General features: G+C 45.6%; 2 protein-coding genes across 7 annotated transcripts in view; one reads left to right on the forward strand and one right to left on the reverse strand.

Annotated features, from left to right (window-relative positions):
• The first annotated feature begins 303 nt into the window (after nucleotides 1–303).
• SSR3 (signal sequence receptor subunit 3) lies at nucleotides 304–4,563 on the forward strand. 2 transcript variants are annotated; one of them, XM_074153511.1, is made up of 5 exons: nucleotides 304–498; nucleotides 1,172–1,298; nucleotides 1,720–1,818; nucleotides 2,232–2,363; nucleotides 3,047–4,563. In XM_074153511.1, the coding sequence occupies exons 1-5, from the start codon at nucleotides 360–362 to the stop codon at nucleotides 3,111–3,113; spliced, it is 564 nt and encodes a 187-aa protein (XP_074009612.1). In that variant the 5' UTR covers nucleotides 304–359; the 3' UTR covers nucleotides 3,114–4,563. The 2 variants fall into 2 exon arrangements, with proteins under 2 accessions (XP_074009612.1, XP_074009611.1); XM_074153510.1 differs by having other exon boundaries at nucleotides 317–498; nucleotides 1,705–1,818; nucleotides 3,047–3,591.
• A 3,038-nt stretch (nucleotides 4,564–7,601) lies between these two features.
• The window catches only part of KCNAB1 (potassium voltage-gated channel subfamily A regulatory beta subunit 1), a 71,113-nt gene continuing 58,697 nt past the window's right edge, over nucleotides 7,602–20,017 (reverse strand). For 3 of the 5 annotated variants that reach the window (XM_074153009.1, XM_074153010.1, XM_074153011.1), the window contains exons 8-14: nucleotides 16,916–17,002; nucleotides 12,050–12,135; nucleotides 10,890–11,010; nucleotides 10,281–10,375; nucleotides 8,850–8,970; nucleotides 8,376–8,464; nucleotides 7,602–7,691 (exon numbers count right to left, since the gene is read on the reverse strand). In XM_074153009.1, coding sequence (XP_074009110.1) covers nucleotides 7,602–7,691; nucleotides 8,376–8,464; nucleotides 8,850–8,970; nucleotides 10,281–10,375; nucleotides 10,890–11,010; nucleotides 12,050–12,135; nucleotides 16,916–17,002 — 689 coding nt within the window. The remainder of the gene's footprint in view (nucleotides 7,692–8,375; nucleotides 8,465–8,849; nucleotides 8,971–10,280; nucleotides 10,376–10,889; nucleotides 11,011–12,049; nucleotides 12,136–16,915; nucleotides 17,003–20,017) is intronic. The other 2 variants (XM_074153012.1, XM_074153013.1) reach the window with 1 other exon arrangement.

Consider the following 20,017-nt stretch of genomic DNA (forward strand, 5'->3'; position numbering starts at 1 on the left):
CAAGTCAAGGCGTTACCGGCAGCCCCGGCAGGAGCGCGGCCTCCGCAGCCCCCCCGAGTACTCACTTGCCTCAGCCACCGGGGCCCGCAGGCCGCGGCCTCCCGGGCGCTGGGCCGCGCCGCCGCCCGGCCTCCCGCGGCAGCCCGGGGCGGGGAGCAGGCTGGCCGCGTACCGGGGCGGCCGCGGGGCCGGCGGAGGAGCAACGGCCATAACGGTTGCAACGGCCATAACGGCCGGGACAGGCGGCATCTTCCCGCCACCCGGAAGTGCTGTGGGACGGGCCCGCCCCCGCGCCGCTGGCGGGGCCCGACCCGGAAGCAGTCGTGGAGCGCTGACGGTGCCACGGTCCGCGTCCCGCCATGGCTCCCAAGGGCGGCCCCGGCGGGCGGCAGCAGTCGGAGGAGGATCTGCTCCTGCAGGACTTCAGCCGCAACCTCTCTGCCAAGTCCTCCGCGCTCTTCTTCGGCAACGCCTTCATCGTCTCCGCCATTCCCATCTGTGAGCGGCGGGGGAGTCCCGGGGGGGGGGGTGTTGGTGGTGTGATGAGGGTCCCTGAGGTGGGGGGGCGGCGGCGGCGGCGGCAGGCTCTGAGGGGAAGCTCAGGGCGGACAGCAGGCCCTGAGGGAGGCCAGGGGCTCCCTGCAGCCCGCCTCGGGCTCCTGGCCCGCTGTCGGGTGCGGGTGGGGGGTCCCCGGACTGCCGCCGCTCGCCTTGCCCCTCCACCCCCGGCCAGCTTTGAGGGGACCCCAGGCGGGATTATCTCGACTGTGTCCGTGCTGGGTGAGATCTGGCCTCGAAGCCGGTCCCGTTTGGAGCAGCGGGGAGGGTGGTCGGTCTGTGGTTTGTAAAGATGGTCGAGGGTGGAGCACTGACGTGTCAGCATCAGCGCCGGGTGAAGCTGGCGGGCTGTCTGCTCAGCAGGGTTTGACGTGGTCTCGTAAGGCCCGTTTCAGCCAAAAGGGAGGTTTCTCTGTTCGAAAGTATTTTTTAATGCAGTTCAGAAACCCCCAAGTGATTTTGCAGGAACTAGGATTGGTCTGGCAGAGCCTGTGCTGAATTACAGAGCTCGTAAGCTACGTAGGATTCCTGTGGGGGCATTTCTCTTGGGAAAAAAAAAAAAAAAACACCACTCAAAATGTCTTTTTTTTTTTTCTTTTTTTTCCCTTTTAAGGGCTTTACTGGAGGATATGGCATATGGATCTTGTTCAGTCCGCGGTCCTGTATAGCGTAATGACCCTCATCAGTACCTATCTAGTAGCTTTCGCATATAAGAATGTCAAGTTTGTTCTCAAACACAAGTAAGTTTGGTGGCTATTTGAAGTAGGACTTAGTATTAAATAATTTAATAAAACCAACATTTACAACTTCTTTTTAATGAGTAAGACTGTCTGAAATGTTTCTCCAAAAACTATTTTAGAAGTATAGATACAGAAGTATCTCCTAATTGTTTTCTGTCATCTTGCTTGTAATTATGGAATAGACTAGTCTTGTCAGCTAAAAGTACCATGAAATAGCAAAACTGCCTTCGTTCTCAGTGCGTGCTGCCACAAACTATATTTGACTAATGCTTTTAGTAATTTGATTACTACTTGTTGTCCCTTCAGTTTGGCAAAACTCTTCAGTGTCTAGGCTAAGTTTTATTCCTCACTGTAAATACAACTTCCTATAACCCTGGGGTTTTTTATTTTCGTTTTCCAACTTCAGTGGTGTTTCTTACAGAGTAGCCCAGAAAAGAGAAGACGCTGTTTCCAAAGAGGTTACTCGCAAGCTGTCCGAGGCAGACAACAGGAAGATGTCTCGTAAGGAAAAGGATGAAAGGTAATCCTCTTTATTCTCTTCTTTGTCTCTGTTGTAATACTGCCTGGTATCTTTACGGCTTTAGGCAGGATATTAGGGACTGTTGCTTGAATGTTGTTTTGTTTTCTGTACATGCATCTAACGGATACAAACTCACAAAAAGTGTGACTTATAAAGCACTAGGTTTGATGTGCCTGGTAGGAAAACAAGTGTAAGTCACTCAAGGGTACAAGTGCATAGTATATGCAGGGTTTTCTCTTTAACTAGTGAATTGACTGGTAGTTCTTGCTGCGCTCCTTTAGAAGCTGGCTATGACATGAGCAGCAGTATGTGATTTACTACACCGCTGGGTGTCAGTCACTTCATAATGGTGGGTGTGCCAGGATGTGCATTAATTTAAATATGTTTGAAATAATGTCTCTACTTGTTCCTAGAATTCTGTGGAAGAAAAATGAAGTGGCAGACTATGAAGCAACAACTTTCTCCATCTTCTACAACAATACTCTCTTTCTTGTCTTGGTCATTATTGCTTCATTTTTCGTGCTGAAGAACTTCAACCCCACTGTGTATCCTTTATTACCATGCTTGAAACAAACACAGTCCTTTTCCTACTTGTTGTCATTAGTAGCTGTATTTGTCATGTCGGTTGTGAGATTACTCTGTTGATACCTGCAGTTCGTTGTAGTACCTCAGCTTAGAAACATTTCAACAAAAAAATTGAGAATACAAAAAAAAATCTCCCAATCACACAAAAGCTTTACATCTGACACGAGATGTTTTAAGGATATTGCTTGGACAATATACAGAAATTCTTGTGGCTTTACCATTTCCATTCTAATTGTGAAATGAGGAGGCAGCTCATGTTCTTACAGAAACACTGTCAGTTTGAGTTGCCAGGTGCTTTTACCTTACAGGATTGTTTAATTTCAGTAACTTCAGAAGTAAAAAAGTACTGCCAATCAGGACCACATATGCTAATGGAAGTTCTGCAGTATTTAACAGTATTTATAACTACTTTTAAGAACAGGCTAAACTTTATGAATGTCATAATTTTGAAGATAAGTACATTTCAATAGCCTACTAAGAGTCTTGATTGTCAGCTGTATTTCAGGTTACGATGTTGCAATTTTAAAACTTTTACAGAGAAAGACCATTTCAGTTCCCTGTTTTTCATAAAATTTCTGCTAAATGTTCTGTACAAAAGTAGTGGTTTCTTTACAAGTATATGTCCTTAACCTTTTCTTTACAGCAATTATATTCTTTCTATAAGTGCTTCATCTGGACTGATTGCCCTGCTCTCTACAGGATCTAAGTAGACAAAAAACCCCCACCAACTTATTTCTGTGAGAGGGTTCAACTGCCATACAAAAGTTTAAAGGTGGAATTGGAATCCTTTTTTTTATAGTGTGACTGCTTGAGGGTATGTGGGGGGAGGGTTTGAATCCAAAACGACTGAATTATATTTACTTTTGGTATCTTTACAGGGTGTTATTCAATAACTGATCATTTATTTTTTTTTACTTAGCAATGAAAGGAAATGGTGTGCGAGCAGTTACCAAGCCACCTTTGGGAAGCACTGCTGGGTGTGATGGTACTGCAGGCTATTAGCCAAGCACACTGCAGTGGGCTGATACACAGCAGCACAAACGGTTGTACTTAAAACCTGTAACAGAATTCCCCTGTGAGTTTGGTGACTGGTATAAGAGCCGAACTCATTGATCATAAAAAGTGACAATCCACCATTTACCATTGTAACTTGAAAAGTTTTAATAAAAAGGAGGCTTTTTGTCATTTAATTAATTGTATTTCCTTTCTTAATTTAAAAAAAAAAAAAAGGAGGATATTTTCATGGGCAAGCAGCGTGTGTAGGTTTGTGGACTCTTTCTGCTTCCAGAAGAGAAGAGTCTTCTGGAAGTCACAACATATATATTGTTTTCATTGGAAATACTCCTCACTTTTCAGTAACTTGGGAGTTAGGACAAAACCTAAGCCTCTTAGAAAAATGCTTTTGAAGTGGTTTGAACGTAGTAGGTTGTTGGTTGTTTTTTGTTTTTTCATTCATCTCTAAAGTTGTAAATAAATATTAAAAAAACCCCACCTGCCAGTTTTCCTGGCACAGCTTAACAAAAATGCTGTAGCTGGCTTTTTATAATGGGTTTATCAGACAATCCTTTTCCTTTTTTTCATGCTATCAGTAAAGCAGCTGTTAAGTTAAATGCTAAACTCTACTACTGGTGATGGAATTGCATTGTGGAAGTTAGAGCTATTGCCATTACAGACTCGGAATCCTAAGCAGGGAAGAAAGAGAAAGCTTAGTCAGATTTAATGTAGCAATTACTTTGGTAATCTTTACTTCAATAAGATTTGTATTTATGTGAAATGAAGATTCTGAAGTGCAGGAAACTGTATCTGGCTTGCCATACAGTATGCTGAGTGTGTAATGACTCTGTTTCTGACAAACACAGTCAGGACAGTCTCACAAAACTGCTACCTAATTACCCAGTGCCTGCTGACTACTACAGTACTTCTCTCTCCAGCATCCTTTGGGATTGGGGCTTGGATGAGGGTCCTAAATCTCTACATGCCGCTGCGTAATTTACTTTTACTTCCCAGTAAAGGTAATAGCGTTCATGTGCTTGCATCATGAAAATTCCAGTGGGTTTGGTGTACTTTAGAGCTGCCATTGAAATTACTTTTCTGGTCGGTCATTTAACACTCTTCAAATTAACTTGATTGTTTTCCCTCAAAATACATGGAGTTTTCTTTATTGCTTCTGCCTGCTTATTGACTACTGAAGGGAGGCTTGCTCCTTTCAATATATTGCTGGTTCCTGCCTTTCATAATTTTACTTTCCTTGGCCTGTCACTTATTATAAAGGGTATAATTTGTATGCATTTAGTCTAAGTATTTAGCACATGTAAAACAAATTTCTAACAAACTTCTATAAATGGTCAGAATCAAACATGAGGCTAAGTTGACTGCTCTGTAAGCAATAGGACTTGAACGTTGCTGTTTTGCTGGTCACTGGAGATTTGCTCAGCTCCTACCAAAAACACACAGTACTTAAATTCAGGCCCATGAACAGACAACACTAATGTACTCATTTCACTTGTCAGCCTTGGTAGGGATAAGAGAGTGCCCTATCGGGTGTTTTAGAAGGTGGCAGGCGTATTTTCCAGGAACTCTGCCGTCTAGAGAAAAGTGATTTGAAGCAGCGCTTTCTTCTGCTATTACTGTCAGTTCGCTGAGTCTTTTATTAACAGCTTTTCGTCTTACCTTAGTTTTCTGCTGTTGACAGTTGCTGAGGCCTGGAGCATAGTGTGTGTCAGAATTTTCTGGGGAGAGAATGTTGCAGCATTGACAACCTGAAAGAAAAGCGGGTGGGTGGGGTGGGCTGTTTTCTACAGAAAGCCTAGTCTTTTCTGTGGACTTTTTCACAGAAAAGCACTGGGCTTTTTGTGTTTGTTTTTGCCTTTTTTTTTTTTAAATTATTATTATTTTTGTTTGCTATGAGGCTGGTTATTTTTTCTCTTGCACTCCCCACAGCCCCACCCAGTTTCTTCAGTATAATGCTGAAGCCTAAGGTAGGCTGCTGCTTGGCATCCCATTGCCCTCAGAGCATTAGCCAAGCTGACTTTTAAGCTTTTGCTCTACGTGAGGGACAATGCCATCTCATTTTCAAATTAAAAAAAAAAAAATTGGAATTAGTATATTTTTAATATGTTGCTGGATTCCCAGGTATCTGATAAAGGGAAGAGAAAACATTAAATTGTACACCCAGAGGTAAGAAAAGGAACTAGTCAACTACTGGGAAAAGAACTATACTGTTAAAATAATAAAGCTGTTAACTGTATATTGGTCAAAGCCTTTGTGCTACCCATGAAGCAGATTTTAAAATGCATAAATAGTTAATTTTTCACAGCTAATACTGCGGAGTTAGGGGATGTGGCCCAGGGCAGCGAAAGCAACACCAGGGAGGCGAGAGTACTTTGGTGGTGGTCTCCACCTCCACCAGCTGTGACTGACCAGGGTCATTTTGCAGAGGCTGGTGGCTGAACTGCAGTGGGATCTCAGTGAACTGTCCGGAGGATGTTCATGTTGGTTTATTTTGGGCCACAATGTCGCATACAACTGATGTCTGCCTTAGCAGACCAATTTCTAGAAGTACCTCCTCGGAGATGCGCAGCCAGACCAGCCCTTTGCTTCCCGGCTGTACCCACTCCTCTGCCCGAGGTCATTGTCCCTTGCCCAACCTGGGTACAGCTGAAGAGATTAGCGTTCCCCTGTGGAACGATACACATCCATTTTCAACATAAATCACTGCTGTTTCAAAAATCAGTCTCGCTATTAGTAACTGGTCTCTAAGTATAAAATTAGATGCACAAAATGCCTTTATTGTGTCCAAGCAGAAGTCAAAGTCAGACTGCATTTCTGGATATACAGCGGCTAAGTTCATTTACACGTACCATAGCTCATTGGATTAAATACAGGAGAAGACAACCCAAGTGCTGGTATCTGTCCACGTGGCCCACGGGAACGCTGCCCACGCTCTGCAGATACACTGGAGTTAAGGGGACTAGAATACAAGGGTCCTACAAATACTGTACATAGCCGTACCCCTAGGAAGTATGTGCCCAAAGTACACTGATTCAGTACGAGAGAGAACTATTTACTGAAATCATAAGGTGCCTTTTACAAAGCAAATTCCTGGTAAAATATGACGTGGTTCTTAAGATGGGCAAATTAACATAGAAGTGCTTACTTTCCACTCCTGTAGAGAGATGAAATACTCACAAAAAAAACCCTACCTGTTAAAATGTGTCTTAAAAATACTATGCATTTACTTATGCCCGATTCCAGAACAAGTTAAAGCAAATGTAGCCCTCCAAAGTACATACCTGATTTTTTTCTGGTATTTTTCAGCAGCTATATATTATATATATATAATATATATTTATAAGTATCTATATCCTTAAAAGCTCATAAATATTGAAATTTGCCATAGCTATGTCTACAAGCAGGCAAAAGTAGAGTCAGGTTTCTACAGATGCAAAACCCAATATTTTGTCATGGATTTCTTGGTTTAAGGTTGATGTAGAATTAGAATTTTGCAAACAGCTGTCGTTTTTATTCACCTGACATGCGTGTTTGGGTTTTCTAACTGTGCTCTTCTGGCTTGTACTCAGAAATACTTCCCAGGAGCACTCTGCAGCTGAAATAATTGTATAGTTAGGAGTTGAGCTATCTAATTTCTAACCAATTCTCTGTCTTACATTTTTTTTATTCAACTACAAACAAAATCTAAAGCATATATTCAGCATAAAAAAGAAAATGGAAAATTTGAGCTTGCCCCTTCTGTCTGTTAACCTGAAGAAACTTCGTAGTTGAGATTTCCCAAATGTGGTTTTATTAAAACCTTAAATTGTATCTGCCTTTTCTTCATTGAAAAAATAGATCTGTACATCCTTCTTTAATTACCAAGTACCTGAAGGTTATAAATTATTTTTTGCTTTACATGTGTTTTTTCACAGCACAAGCATGAGGTGCTAAGAGTAAAGTAAAAATTGATGAATTCAGTCGAAGGTAAGAAAATACAAGATTATTCTTGGTTAGAAGAGAGATCAACTGTGCTTTTAAATTTCACTGCAGATTAGTAGCAACAGCACACATCTCGAAGGATCCAGTGACAGTAGACACCGAGCAGCAAGCTGCTGAATGATTCTCATGACCGGATATTAATTCGGGGCTGTGCTTCTGTACAGAGCACTTTTAAACCATGCAGTCCAGGTAATTCATGCATTGCATTATGATCTGTAGTCCTTCTTGCTGTAGGGCTTATTTCCCAGAATATTATCTATTTCATTTACAATATGGGATGTCATCTTTGGAAGGACCTAGGGGTAAAAGAAAACCGATGTTTAATCAAGCTTCTATTAAAGGTTTTTCCAATTTTAAATCTAGATTTTATCAAATAACATTTCCTCTGGCTTTTTGTGTGACAGGTACTTAAACATTCACCTAATACTTTTTTCCTTTAAAGGAAAAACTACTGTAGTGTCTTTGCCCAGTGAGAGAATCACAGAAGTGCTCCTAAACTTCTTCTGCACAATATTGCTCAGCTGCAGTGGAAAGCAAGCTGGTGGCAAGAACAGAAGCAGCTCTTGTTGTGAAAAGCAACAGAGAATAATTAAGGTGGGTGCAGGTGACATGTGCCCTGCGGGAGACGTGGTGCAGAATTTATCACAACATGTCCTGGAATCAGGTCGCTTGCTTTTTCAAGTAGGCTTTTAGATAAATGGTAGAACAATACGTTGAGCCTGCTGATGCCACCCTCTTATTGCTGGATATGGCTATAGCTACCACAAATGGCAGTAAGTCATGGTGATGGACCATAGGTTTGCCTAATTAACATGCATAACTAGAGCTGGAAGATGTCAAAAACAAAATACAAAGTATTAAAAATATATTAAGAGAAGGAGGGCACTAGCATCAAGGTGTGCTGGTGTTACCCCCAAAGGGAACTGGTCAGTGGTGAACCCCCCCACCTCTGTTGAGGTGCCACCACCACTTGCACTTGCCTGTATGGCTCCGAGGTTCTCTATCAGCTGCTCTGGGTTGGAAGATCCTAGAAGAACAGAGCTCACTCCCTCATTTCTCAGGCACCATGCTGGGAATAAAGGCACAAGACAGTCAGGAACATGGGCTTCACGACACGGCATTACTCCAGATACTGAAGTTTGTCAGAGCTTCTATTTCTATTTGAAAAATAATGACAACATTATTTGTCAACCTTCACTTTACTCCTCCAGCACTACCAAGAAGATGCACAGGTCAGTTAACAATACTGATACTTAAACAAATGATGGGAGCACTAACAGAGTACCTGTAGCTTTAGGGGTTTGTACAAGGCTTCGCAAGGCACAAACTTTGGGTCTGCATTTCAGAGCGTTGCCCTTCGCACTACGAGGACGTGAGCCAGGTGATGCACATGTGGCACCAGCAACAGGCAAAGACACGGGGACAGCAGTCCCGTCCCCCACCCCGTCACCTACCGACGGCCAGCTGAGGCAGCGTGCACCCCAGGCGCTCAGCGATGGGCGACAGGTCTTTCAGCTTCACCTGCTGCTTTCTGCCTTCCTCGCTTATGATTTTCTCTTTCAGCCACTGGTAGCACTGCAGATGAATTACATTGCAATCGCCCGTTAGCTGTAATCTCCCGAAGTGGAACATTTAAGGCAATTATAAACAGCTCTTAAAGTCACAGCCAACCCAGGAGGTAATGGGGGCTGAATAACACAATGCTTTGCTATCCAAAGCAATTATAACAGGACCAGGATGTCTCCTGCGAGAGCCTACGTCTGTATCTCTCTGGCTTTACGCAACTGATGGGCTCCGTCCGGAACCTGGAAACTCCTCAGTTTTATTTTTGGACCACTGGATCCCATCACAGAGCGGAAAAAAGTGAAATATTAGTTAACTTGACAAGATTTTGACACACAGACTCCAAAAAACATTTTGAGAGAACATCTGATCTTGTTCAAGATTTACTGTTACCATTCAAGTTTAGAAAATTAATTTAACGAAGCTAAGATTTTAGTTCTCCCAGCTCCAGACTTGAAACTTGATGCTGCTTCACTCTCATCAATTTAATTTGGACACCTCTCTACAATGCTACCCACCTAGCTAGCTTTTACCAAATATTAATAATATATTTTATTTTGGAAAAAAAAAAACTCAAATGCAATGAAATACCACATTTGAAAATGCTGCCCTTTGTAAGCAAGTCAGTGTAGACTCCACCTGTCCTTCAAAAAGCAGCAAGATGAGCAAAAACCAGCAAGGGGACTTGTATCCGTCTGCTGGCAACTGTCAGCTGGCATTAGCTTTTGCCCATCAGCTGATATAGAGCCTCAAAAACTGTTTTGGTTGGGTTTTTCTCCAAATCCATGATGTTTTAATGCTCTGCTGTTTTTCAAACCATTAAATAATATGCCTGCCACAGGCACAACATGGGAAGAGACCCCGTAACACCCAGTAAGAGTAAAATCAGAATAATTGTGGGAGAAACCAAGCCCTGTGGTCACCACAATGCTGCGTATGGTGAAGAGGTTTTGAAGTTGCAGCAGCTGTATTGACCGGCCGGGAGCAAATGCAACTGAAACCCCAGGCTCGTGCCTTCTCATTGACAATGTCCAGGTGATGTAAGGTGGTGACAGCATCCTTCGTCAGAGCCTGGCTCTGGTGGCGTGCTCCCCCACTGCCAGCTCACAGCTGTCAGCTCCCTGCAGTGGGGAACCCAAACTATATCTATAACTCAGATGCTCCCGCTCTTTGGAGCATGGTTGCCAGAGAAACCGAGCTGATCCATCAATACAGCAGCACTCAGGCCAGCCTTCTGATGAGGGAACTGTTTTCCCTTTGTCATTTTCCTGCCGTCACAAAAGCAACACTACTTTTCTCAAACATGCAACAAAAAAATATACCTTTAGTGCAGCCCTTGAGCTTTCAGGGACCCCGTTGCCATATTTCCCTGAGATGATCCCACAGGCTAGTGGAGACCACGTCATTGCTCCAACCCCTGCAGAGAAAGAAGTGAAGGGGATTTTAGTGGACTGGGAGAAATCAGAGTTGTATCAGAAATAGGACTTTCAGTTAAAAAAATAAAAGCAAAACAATTGCTGCTCGTTTCTATTGCCACTGGCAGTGATGTTCACTTAATGATGCAGCAGCAGCATCTTCCTGGAAGACACTGACTACTTTATTCATCCAAAACCTTCTTGTGAGAGCCTCCAGCCCCCATCTGGCTCCTGCTGCATCAAAGTACCTGAACTCCTGCTTCTCAGCTCAGGCATCTCCTACACCCATGCTGCCTTGAGTCTCACAGAGTAAGAAGCAGCCATGGCAATTAGCACCTATTTCCATTAGGGGCACGGTAAGCTGGTTTTTCTTTTAGCTCATTAAATAGATACTTGTCTGTCCCCTTCCAATCCAGGGGAGGAGAGTGTTGTTCCCATCTAGAGCCCTGGGTCAGCCTGCTCTGTATTTCTTTCTGTAAATTAAATAGCCGAAAGGCACAGCAATCTCAGTCTCACCTATTTTATGATACAATTCTGGCAGCTGAACCTCCACTTTCTCTCTTTGAAAAAGATGGTATTCAGCTTGTTCGCACACAGGTGGTATCATGTTGAACTGCCTGGCTACAGAGTAGGCTTCCTGGAGAAAAGAAATTAGTAGATAAAATACTTCATGGAGTAAAACATAACCTACCAACCAACACTCCTTGAGTGTACAGGAGCCAACAAACTCAAGTTTCACTGTCCCTTAGCAAGGCCACACACATCCCCAGGAATGCCACCATGATGAGGCAGAAACACAGCCCCATCCCCGGCTGTGCTGCCCCTGCTGCAGCAGGGCACGTGCCCACCTTCTGCCTCCTCCAGCCCAAAGCTGCTTCAGCACCAGCGCAGCAACAAACAGCTTCCCAACTGGGATGGTTGGTGCTGAGCTTGTTAGTTGTGTTTTGACCCCACTGCAAGAAGCAGGGACCAGCAGGATGCTCCTGGCATCTCTTAGAATCATAGAATGGTTTGGGTGGGAAGGGACCTTTAAAGGCCATCTAGCCCAACTTCGCCTGCCGTGAGCAGGGACATCTTCCACTAGATCAGGTTGCTCAAAGCCCCATCCAACCTGGCCTTGAACACCTCCAGGAATGGGGCATTCACAGCTTCTCCGGGCAGCAGCAAGCACTTCTGACAAAGCATTAAGGATGAGCCATCAGGATGCTAGTTCCCCCGTCTGGGGTGTTTCAGGTAAAGCCAGTTAGGAGGTCCCTGCAACCAAGCAGGGGTATTTCCCATCTGCACCTCTAGACAGGACACACGCAGAGCAGCAGGGACTGTTCCTATGGGTCATGAAGCTGCTGCCAGGAGCCACGTCTTAAATGGGGGCATTAGTGGCCACAGGTAAGGACATCAAACAGGCACTTTGCTAGAAGTCTTAAAGTCAGCCAAATAAAGCCAAATTGAAAAAGACCCTCAAATAAATGAGCCAAGACACCCAAACCAACTAGATCAGCCCATCTTCTCCTACTTCACACTGGACATATGTGAAAATATGTTGGATGGAGTAAAACGCAAACATCCCCAGCCCAGACCCATGCTTGTGGTTCATCTCCCAGCGTGGCTTTCAGCAGACTCTGCAGCCTGGAAGCAGAATTACCAAGTGTAAATGCTTTCCTAAAAATTGACTTTACCATGATCTCCATAGCACTCCAGCGGGACGTTCCCCAATACATCGCCATGCCTTGATTTATGACGTGTGTCATTGCTCGGACAATTTCTAAAGGAGAAAAAAAACCCCAAATGTATGAGAACTGCAGAGAGGCCAACTTTTCAGCACCAAATCCTCCCAAAGACACTTATAAACATCAAGTACACTGACAAGCCTGAGCAGTTTTGCATTAAGCACTATTTCTGCTGTGTTCTCGTGCTCAAGCGTGGATGAAAAAGCGTTGGCAGTGTCAATGTAAAGACTTCTAACCTGCAGTTGTTTAAAAACTTCTTCTACTAGCTGGCTATTGCCTACCTCCGCCTTATAACATTTCTTTTAAAATTTAACACAAGAGGGCAGCACAGTCGAAAAATAAACTGAAAACAAATTTAAAAATACATTTAATTACTGAAAACACGTGTCTGCTTACTGTTTGCACCTCATTTTTAAGCCTGATTTCTCCCTGAGAGAAGCCTGCTGGGTACGCGGCATGCCAGGGGGGGCTGAGCAGCACCCACCACATCCCTGCTGCAGAGGAGCCAGGAACTGACTGGGGTCCCCAGAGCTGAGCAGGGTATGGGGACTGGCAGAGTCTGCAGCCCTGGGGTCACAGTCCCAATGAGATGATAAACAACTGCCCCGGTGGCGGTAGTAAATCGGAGGAACCAACAGTCTACATCTATATAACGAATTTCTGACCCATCAAACTATGGTGGAACAAAGCTCCAGTTGGAAGTAGGGCTGTGCAGAGAAAACCTGGGTATTTATTACGTCCCTTGGGGTGTCTGTCTGGACAATGACTCCAGGCATCACTGTCTCAAGACCAAGAGCCTTTTATATCATAAGGATTCTCAAATTGGGGGGGAAGAGCTTGGCAGAGAGGAGATTACACTGCCAATCTTGACGTTATTGTGAGATTCTTCTGCAGGCAGTGACAAGCAGCTAAAGATGATGAACCTCAGAGGGCTGTAGAAGAGAGACCCTGCCTCTTGCACTGGGCTTCTGCCCTACCACTGAAAAGAGATATTTCCCCACCAGGGAAATTTTGGCTTGAGGAGTTTTTTCCCCTGACAAAGGGTAGAGGTTTTGGCTTTGGTTTTGTTTTTTTCCTGCTTCGTTTTGGCCAAAGTCATGCTCTTCTCTGTTTCTAAGCACTTTATTCTCGGACATGTACTAGTCCGACAAACTGCCCCGTTACCAAGCAGCCATCCTGCTCCCCACGGGTGTGCGGTGTGTGGCGGGCAGCTGTACGGCAATCCCTCTCTCCCTCCTCGGCAGCACCGCCTTCTCACTGGGTCTAGTTTTCTATTTTTGCCACACTACCATTTAGGAATTTTGATAAGCGTTTCATCATACGCCTCTTACACATTTCGGTCCATGGTTGTTTTCATTTCTCCCACCTCTACTCCTTTGAAGAAAAACTGAAGTCAACTCAGGAAAAAAATAATATATATATATCTTCTTGTTTACCCAAGCCTGTTCCCATGGGTATGGTGATGGGATGGTTTGCAAAGAGCACATGCCTGGACCACTTGATCTGCCAGCTGGGTGGCACAAATGACATCACTGAAGAAGAAGATTTTTTTTTTTAAACATAAACAAGTGGTTCAAAACCCAGAAAAAAGCCTCCAGAAGCATAACAATAATTTTGAAGTAGCTTAAAGTTCCCTGATAGGAACCATGTCACCTTCCCTCCCTGCTTGCAAAGGCTGTGGATCAGGGCTGACCATGCAGCGGGCGCCTGGTCCCCTGGCACAGTGACAACAGGGAGTCTCACCAGGGGACCCTGGGGACCCTCCTTCCCCATAGACAGAGCTGCTCTGCTCGTCTGCTGGAAAAGCTGATCGAGATGAAAAAAAGCATTTGCTAGCACAGTTGGGGGATCACATCTCCAGCCTGACTAATGAGGCACAGAACTTGCAGAAATTCAGGAGAGAAGCACAGATCCCTCCCCATCACCTGTCTCCCAAGGTCCCCGTGCCAGTGCGGGGGGCGGGGGGGGAAGCACATGATGGCAGAGCCTCCCAGATGCCAGGGGCAGGATTGCCCCATGGATGGGTGACCCCAGCAAGGATGGCCGACCCTAGTGAGGACAACCCCTTGTCCTGCCTGCCCTGGCAGGGCCAGGACTGGGTCAGGGGCAAGGATGGACACAGCTGTCCTGGCCAGGGACCTGCCACACCTGACTGAAGACTTGTGCAAAGACCCTTCTGTGGGGTACCCATCTTCAGGCTTTTCTTGAAGCTAATATTGCACCGCATTATGATGACAGACTTTTAAAATTTGTTCTGAGGCTTTTAAGGAAGGTAAATACTTTTCTGATTTTCAGATCAAGCAAGCTTTTCCTGCCACTTTGGGGACCAGAGTCACCTACAATAAAGAAATCTGTATTAAATGCTCATCTCCTCCTATTAGATCTCCTCTATCCATGCCTCCAAAGGCAGCCTGAGCTGGGCCATGACCACCCGGGGGAGGGGGAAATGATTCTGCTCTGGCTGGGCTGGACCAGATGAGTATTTCTGGCTGATCTGTCACCTACTGATGCCCGGAGACACACACAGCACAGCAGGCAGAGGACCCCAAGCGAAAGCAGAGAAACCTCACCTGCCTGCATGCAGCGAGCGATGAAAAAAATGAACATTCAAAGTTTATCCTTTGATTTATTTGGTGGTGTCACACTCTTTGCTCATGCAGAGCCCCTCACATAGAATCACAGAATAGTTTGGGTTGGAAGGAAGATTTAAAGACCATAAAGTCCAAGCCCCCTGCCACGAGCAGGGACACGTTCAACTAGATCCGGTTTCTCAGAGCCTCATCCAACCTGGCCTGGAATTTTTCCAGGGATGGGGCATCCACTACCTCTCTGGGCAACCTGGGCCAGTGTCTCACCACCTTAATGCCACCCTCACGTTGGCATGAGTGGCACAAGCAGGGAATATTTAAGGTTACCTACAAATCTCTCTCATCAGGACAAAAGCTGCACCCTCCCAAGGTCACCCACACACAATTACAACAACTGTGGAGCAGCTCGTGGCATTCTGCCCTTCCCGAAAACACCTTGAGGCTTTCCAGCCATCTCCTTCCATCCACCCAAGTCCCCTGCAACTGCAACACGGGCAAGACACTACCTGCGCAGAGTTAAGAAGCAGCTATTTTCTCATGGGAAAAGCATAGGCACATAAAGGAGATAGAGCAGGGATTGTATGTCTTGTGGAGGTAGCTCAGCACTTACTGTGCATGCCAGATAGTGCAGAACCGACAGATGGTTCAACAGATGCTCTGGGATAGAAGTGGCTTAGTAGGTGAACCATAAAAAAAGCATGAAGTACATAGAAAGAATCAACACCACACCATTCATAATAAAAATGTCCCTTTTTTCACCCTGCTCAAAGTCTCACCAAGCACCACAGTTTATACCTTATTGCCAAGCTCCAGCGCTGCCAGCAGGATCTGTAGCATCTTAAAAGCTGCAAACGCCTGAGATCAGCTGCACGGGGCGGGCATGGGAAATATATTCTGCACTGCCTCATTAGATGACAACTGACTGAGCAGAGAGGTCATTTCTCCCTTCAAGATACAACATGTCATGTTCCTCAACCTCTTCAGCTACTACAAAACCTGCACTGGTCCTAAAATCCCGGGCCAGTTCCCTGAACCCACAGCTGCCAGCACTGGTTGGCTGGGGCAGCAATACTGCCACCCACCCACGGTTTGTGCCAGGTCACACAGCCCCACCACGTTCAGTAAGAAAATAGGCATCACAACCGCTGAAAGTCAAACCAGGAGCCTCAGAGGGGCCTGTCAAGCTCCAGGTTTGTTTGATTTACATGTGCTCATCCATGACAGCTTCTGCAGCCTGCGAGTCTTTCTTCTTGCTATTTTTTATTTAGCTGTGAAAGCTAATCTTCTGCCACAGTGTGAATGGTTGTGTTAACTCCGATGGGAAAAGAGAAAGGAATGGGAACTGGTGCCCATTAAATAGGGCACTGACACCAAAACACATTGATGAAGGTTCCTGGATAACTGGGCTATTTGGCCATGTGCCAAGCATGAATATATAGTTATCAGCAATGAAACATAATTAAAATGCACAGATAGTCACAGATCTCACAAGTTCCTACATTCGTTCCCCCCGGCTGCGTGTAACAAGGACTGTTCTCTCCAGGAGCGAGGGGCTAGGCTGTGACGCCAAGGCTGAGCCAGCCCTGGGCAGAGCATCGCTGCTTTCCGTGCCCAGGGGGGACAGGCTGTGACCCAGGGGGCCACATTCTTGCCCAGCCCCTCGGCCAAGGCCAACGGTGACTCAGCTTGTGCTGCTCGGGGCAGGGAACCCTAAAGCTTGCCAGTTGTTTCTTGTGTCTGACCACGCACTGGATGGCACCCCTGGTTTTAGCACCATGAGAAGCTCGTTCTATCCAGGCAGCCCAGGGGACAGGGACAAGGACAAGGATAGAGATGGCAGTGCTGGCACTCTCCTCTCTCTAGAGCTTGCCGCAGCAGAGGTAGGGATGTACAGGTTTCATTTGACAGAGACCTGCTTTAAACAAAAACACAAATTCACTTTATCTGAAGGAATCGGGAAAAGGAAATAAAGAAACAAACAATGTTAAAGCCACCACTGGGACATAAAGGAAACTTCAATTTCCTTTCAAGAGATACAAATTAATTTCATTGAAGTGTAACTATATAGGGCTCTGGGACATCACAAATGAGGTATTTCATATTTAAGCTGCCCCACCTGAATATTTAGGAAAAAAAATGCTTTTCATTTCCTACCATCATTGGTCTAAGCCTGTAAGCCAGGATCAGATCAATCACATTAAAACCTTTAATTCAAGATTCCACTAACCTTCCATGGGGGTATTATTGTCTGGACGGTTGGCGAAGACGACGTCCACGTACTCCAGCTGCAGCCTCTGGAGAGAAGCCTTTAGCCCTGGGAACAGCAAAGAAGAGAGAAGAACTTGCATGGTCAGGGCAAGGCAGGCCAGAGCTGACAGGTATAAGCCATATTAGGAAAAACAGAGCTCGTTATATTTATATAGATACCTACTATATATACACACAACCATATAGCATATGGGAAGGATATTGCATAAAGTTGTCCCACATCTGTGCAGCCGTATTAAGAAAACGCCAGTTTGCCACATGCAGAGTTCCCCCTCTCCTTCCACGAGAATTTTTTTTATTTTTGAATTAGGCTGAGATTTGGATTGGAACAGACACCGGTTACCAAGCGTGTCCGTGGCCAGCCCGTCAGGAGACAGCTGCCAGGGACCGGCTTCAGCCCTCCACTTCTGTTCAGAATTAATTTAATCAAAGCCACATCATGGAGCCTTTCTGTGCAAGCCTAGGGCTCCTGTCTCACCTGGGAGGAGACCTTCCAGCAATGCCAGCCCAGAGGGGAGGATGGTGGTACTTGGCTAGGTAAGTTACGATGAGCAGATAAAGCACCATGAAGGGCTTTACCCTCTCTGCAGAGTAAGGAAGCTGTGCCCACCAATGCATCGCAGAGGGCAGAAAGAGTTCTGCAGAGCAAGACAAGGCACCGTTTCGCAGCTACAGTCCAGGACTGCCCAGGCTTCAACAGCTTTCCCATGAAGGTCTGGTGGGAAATGGCATCAAAAGCCTACATACATATATATATATATATGTGCGTGAGAGAGAGAAGAGTATTTCTAACACTTATTTTCTACGAGTCTTCCCAGGAACAAAATGTTTTTATGAATGTTCATGAAGAATGAGCCAAAATAGAGCAGTCTGAAAATGTTCGCTGGATTTTGGGATGAAAAAAACGGCCACTTTTGCCAAATGTATTTATAGAAAATAGCTAACATTGACCTTAACATTATTCGCTATGTTTTCTTTGAGGATATTTCAACTGCTGCCGGTATTTTTCTATCATTTCATGAAGCAGTTCCACAAGAAATGGAAAATGGATGAGTTTGGACCTCCCGTGACATGGCTGCAACTTCCCCGAGCATCTCTGGGTCTAGTGCCACCAGCAGCCAGGACACCACCTGATGGGTTCAATGAATGAAAGTTCAAAAACATAGCTTAAAAAACAAAAAAAAACCTAATCAGACCCACATTTTCTCCAGCATTACCTTAACATGAAAGCCATATCCCAATGTAGCTGAACTCTGCAAGTACTAAATAATGAAAATTTTCCAGGACATACAAGCTGATTATTATGAGGCAACACCGACTGTGCTCCAGTGATGCTCGTTATCTCTCCTTCGAGATGTAGGATGATGGAGTCTGCGCCCCAAGGAAGAAGCTGCTGCTCACCGAGTCTCACCTCACCTCACCCGCTTGGGACAGTATTTGCCAGTGTATGGTGTGGGTGGCAATGACATCCCAGGCGAGGGGTGGATAATATAAATACAGTAATAATATTTTCCATATAATCTATGTTTTAATGTATACAGAACAAATCCTGGTTGTTGAAGGTTGTGACGAATGGGCCGTTGCAGATTCTGGTGATAAAACATGCAAATGGCGAAATGGAAGTTAAAGCTGCCGTTTCTGGCGGGCAAACGCGATTCGTTGCAGAGGGATGCTACCTTCTGATAAGCAAAGATCAAAGCATACCTCCGCCTGTTCTGCAGTGAGAACTGCGAACAGGCTGTTCCCCCCCCCACCCCCGGTGCCATCAAACTACTGACACCAGGGCACACTAGTAATATAGACGAGCCTGAATTTTTCTCCTCTAATTTGTCTTGGCAGCAAACGTTAGCTTAACCAACCACCACTGTAAACAATTAAGGTTTATCTCATAAATCAAAGAGGAGGCTAATTACCCCAGCATACACAGTGCAATAAGGAGAATCACTTTTCATTGCTGCAGCCGTTTTTGTGTGCTGGGTTATGAAAGGTGCTGCTCCCCAGGATCATCCAGGCTGGCATCAGCATTGCCCAGCGAGGAACAGCCGCTCCCCGGGGATCAGCACAAACTCCTGCCCTGGGTTCCTCTGAGGACTTTGTCACAGAGAGTATCATTCCCTAGGAACCCAAAGAACACGTTATGCACATCCCTCGGTGGCAGCAGACACAAGTGGGTCAAACAGCAACAAGATGCAGGCGGTGCAAAGCCCTCTGCAGAGATCTGAAGCACAGGTATCAAGCCTGATGCTCCTCCTCTGCCCTGAAGACTTCCCGCCACCCTGAGGGGCCAGGACACCCCCAGTAACTCTCTTCCACGGCTTTACACAGCTTTTCTCCAAACCTATGCTATTTTTATTCGGGATTTATGTAGAAGACAGACCCAAGCCCCCATGCTGCTGGCTGTTTTTCTGGGTCTGAAACCTGCTCAGGATCTGCTGTTGGCCCCAGGGTCCTCCTGGGGGGTTTCAGGGTCTGCTCCAGCCCCTGTCAGGAGCCAGCCCAGGCTGGCACCTCTCACTGGGACAAGGTTGTGGCTGACACTGCTGATCCTTAATATGACAGAAATGTATCTTTTTATGGGTGCTGCTCTATTTGTGTCCTGCATGTAAAATCCTGTGCAAATTATAATTATGCCCATGGTCACTAAGCCTGGGTGCCTGACCCGACACCCAACAGCCCTCTGGACAGAGATGGATCATATGAAACACAGCTGTCTGTATAGAAAGATGTACGCGCTCTCACTCCCTCTCCAACAGTAATGTATCCCAGAGAACAAAAAAAGCAACCAGAAGGAAGATAAGAGCATGTGTTAGACGCAGCAAAGACCTGGGTGAATAAATCCTGATGAATGAGTAAGGTAGTGCACGGCATCACTCAGCGGGATGCAGGAATGGATGCAAGGAGCCAGGCAAGGGAATATACACAAAAACAGAGCACCTGAGAAGAAGCAGCACCAAGAGCAAACAACAGCCCTTCCTAGCCAGTGGCTGGGACCTGGCATCCCTCCAGGGATTATTTCTGCCAGCTGACATCATCCCCCACATCCTCATCCCTTCCTGCTCCA

This window comes from Numenius arquata, chromosome 9, assembly GCF_964106895.1.
Source record: "Numenius arquata chromosome 9, bNumArq3.hap1.1, whole genome shotgun sequence".
Lineage (NCBI taxonomy): Eukaryota > Metazoa > Chordata > Aves > Charadriiformes > Scolopacidae > Numenius > Numenius arquata.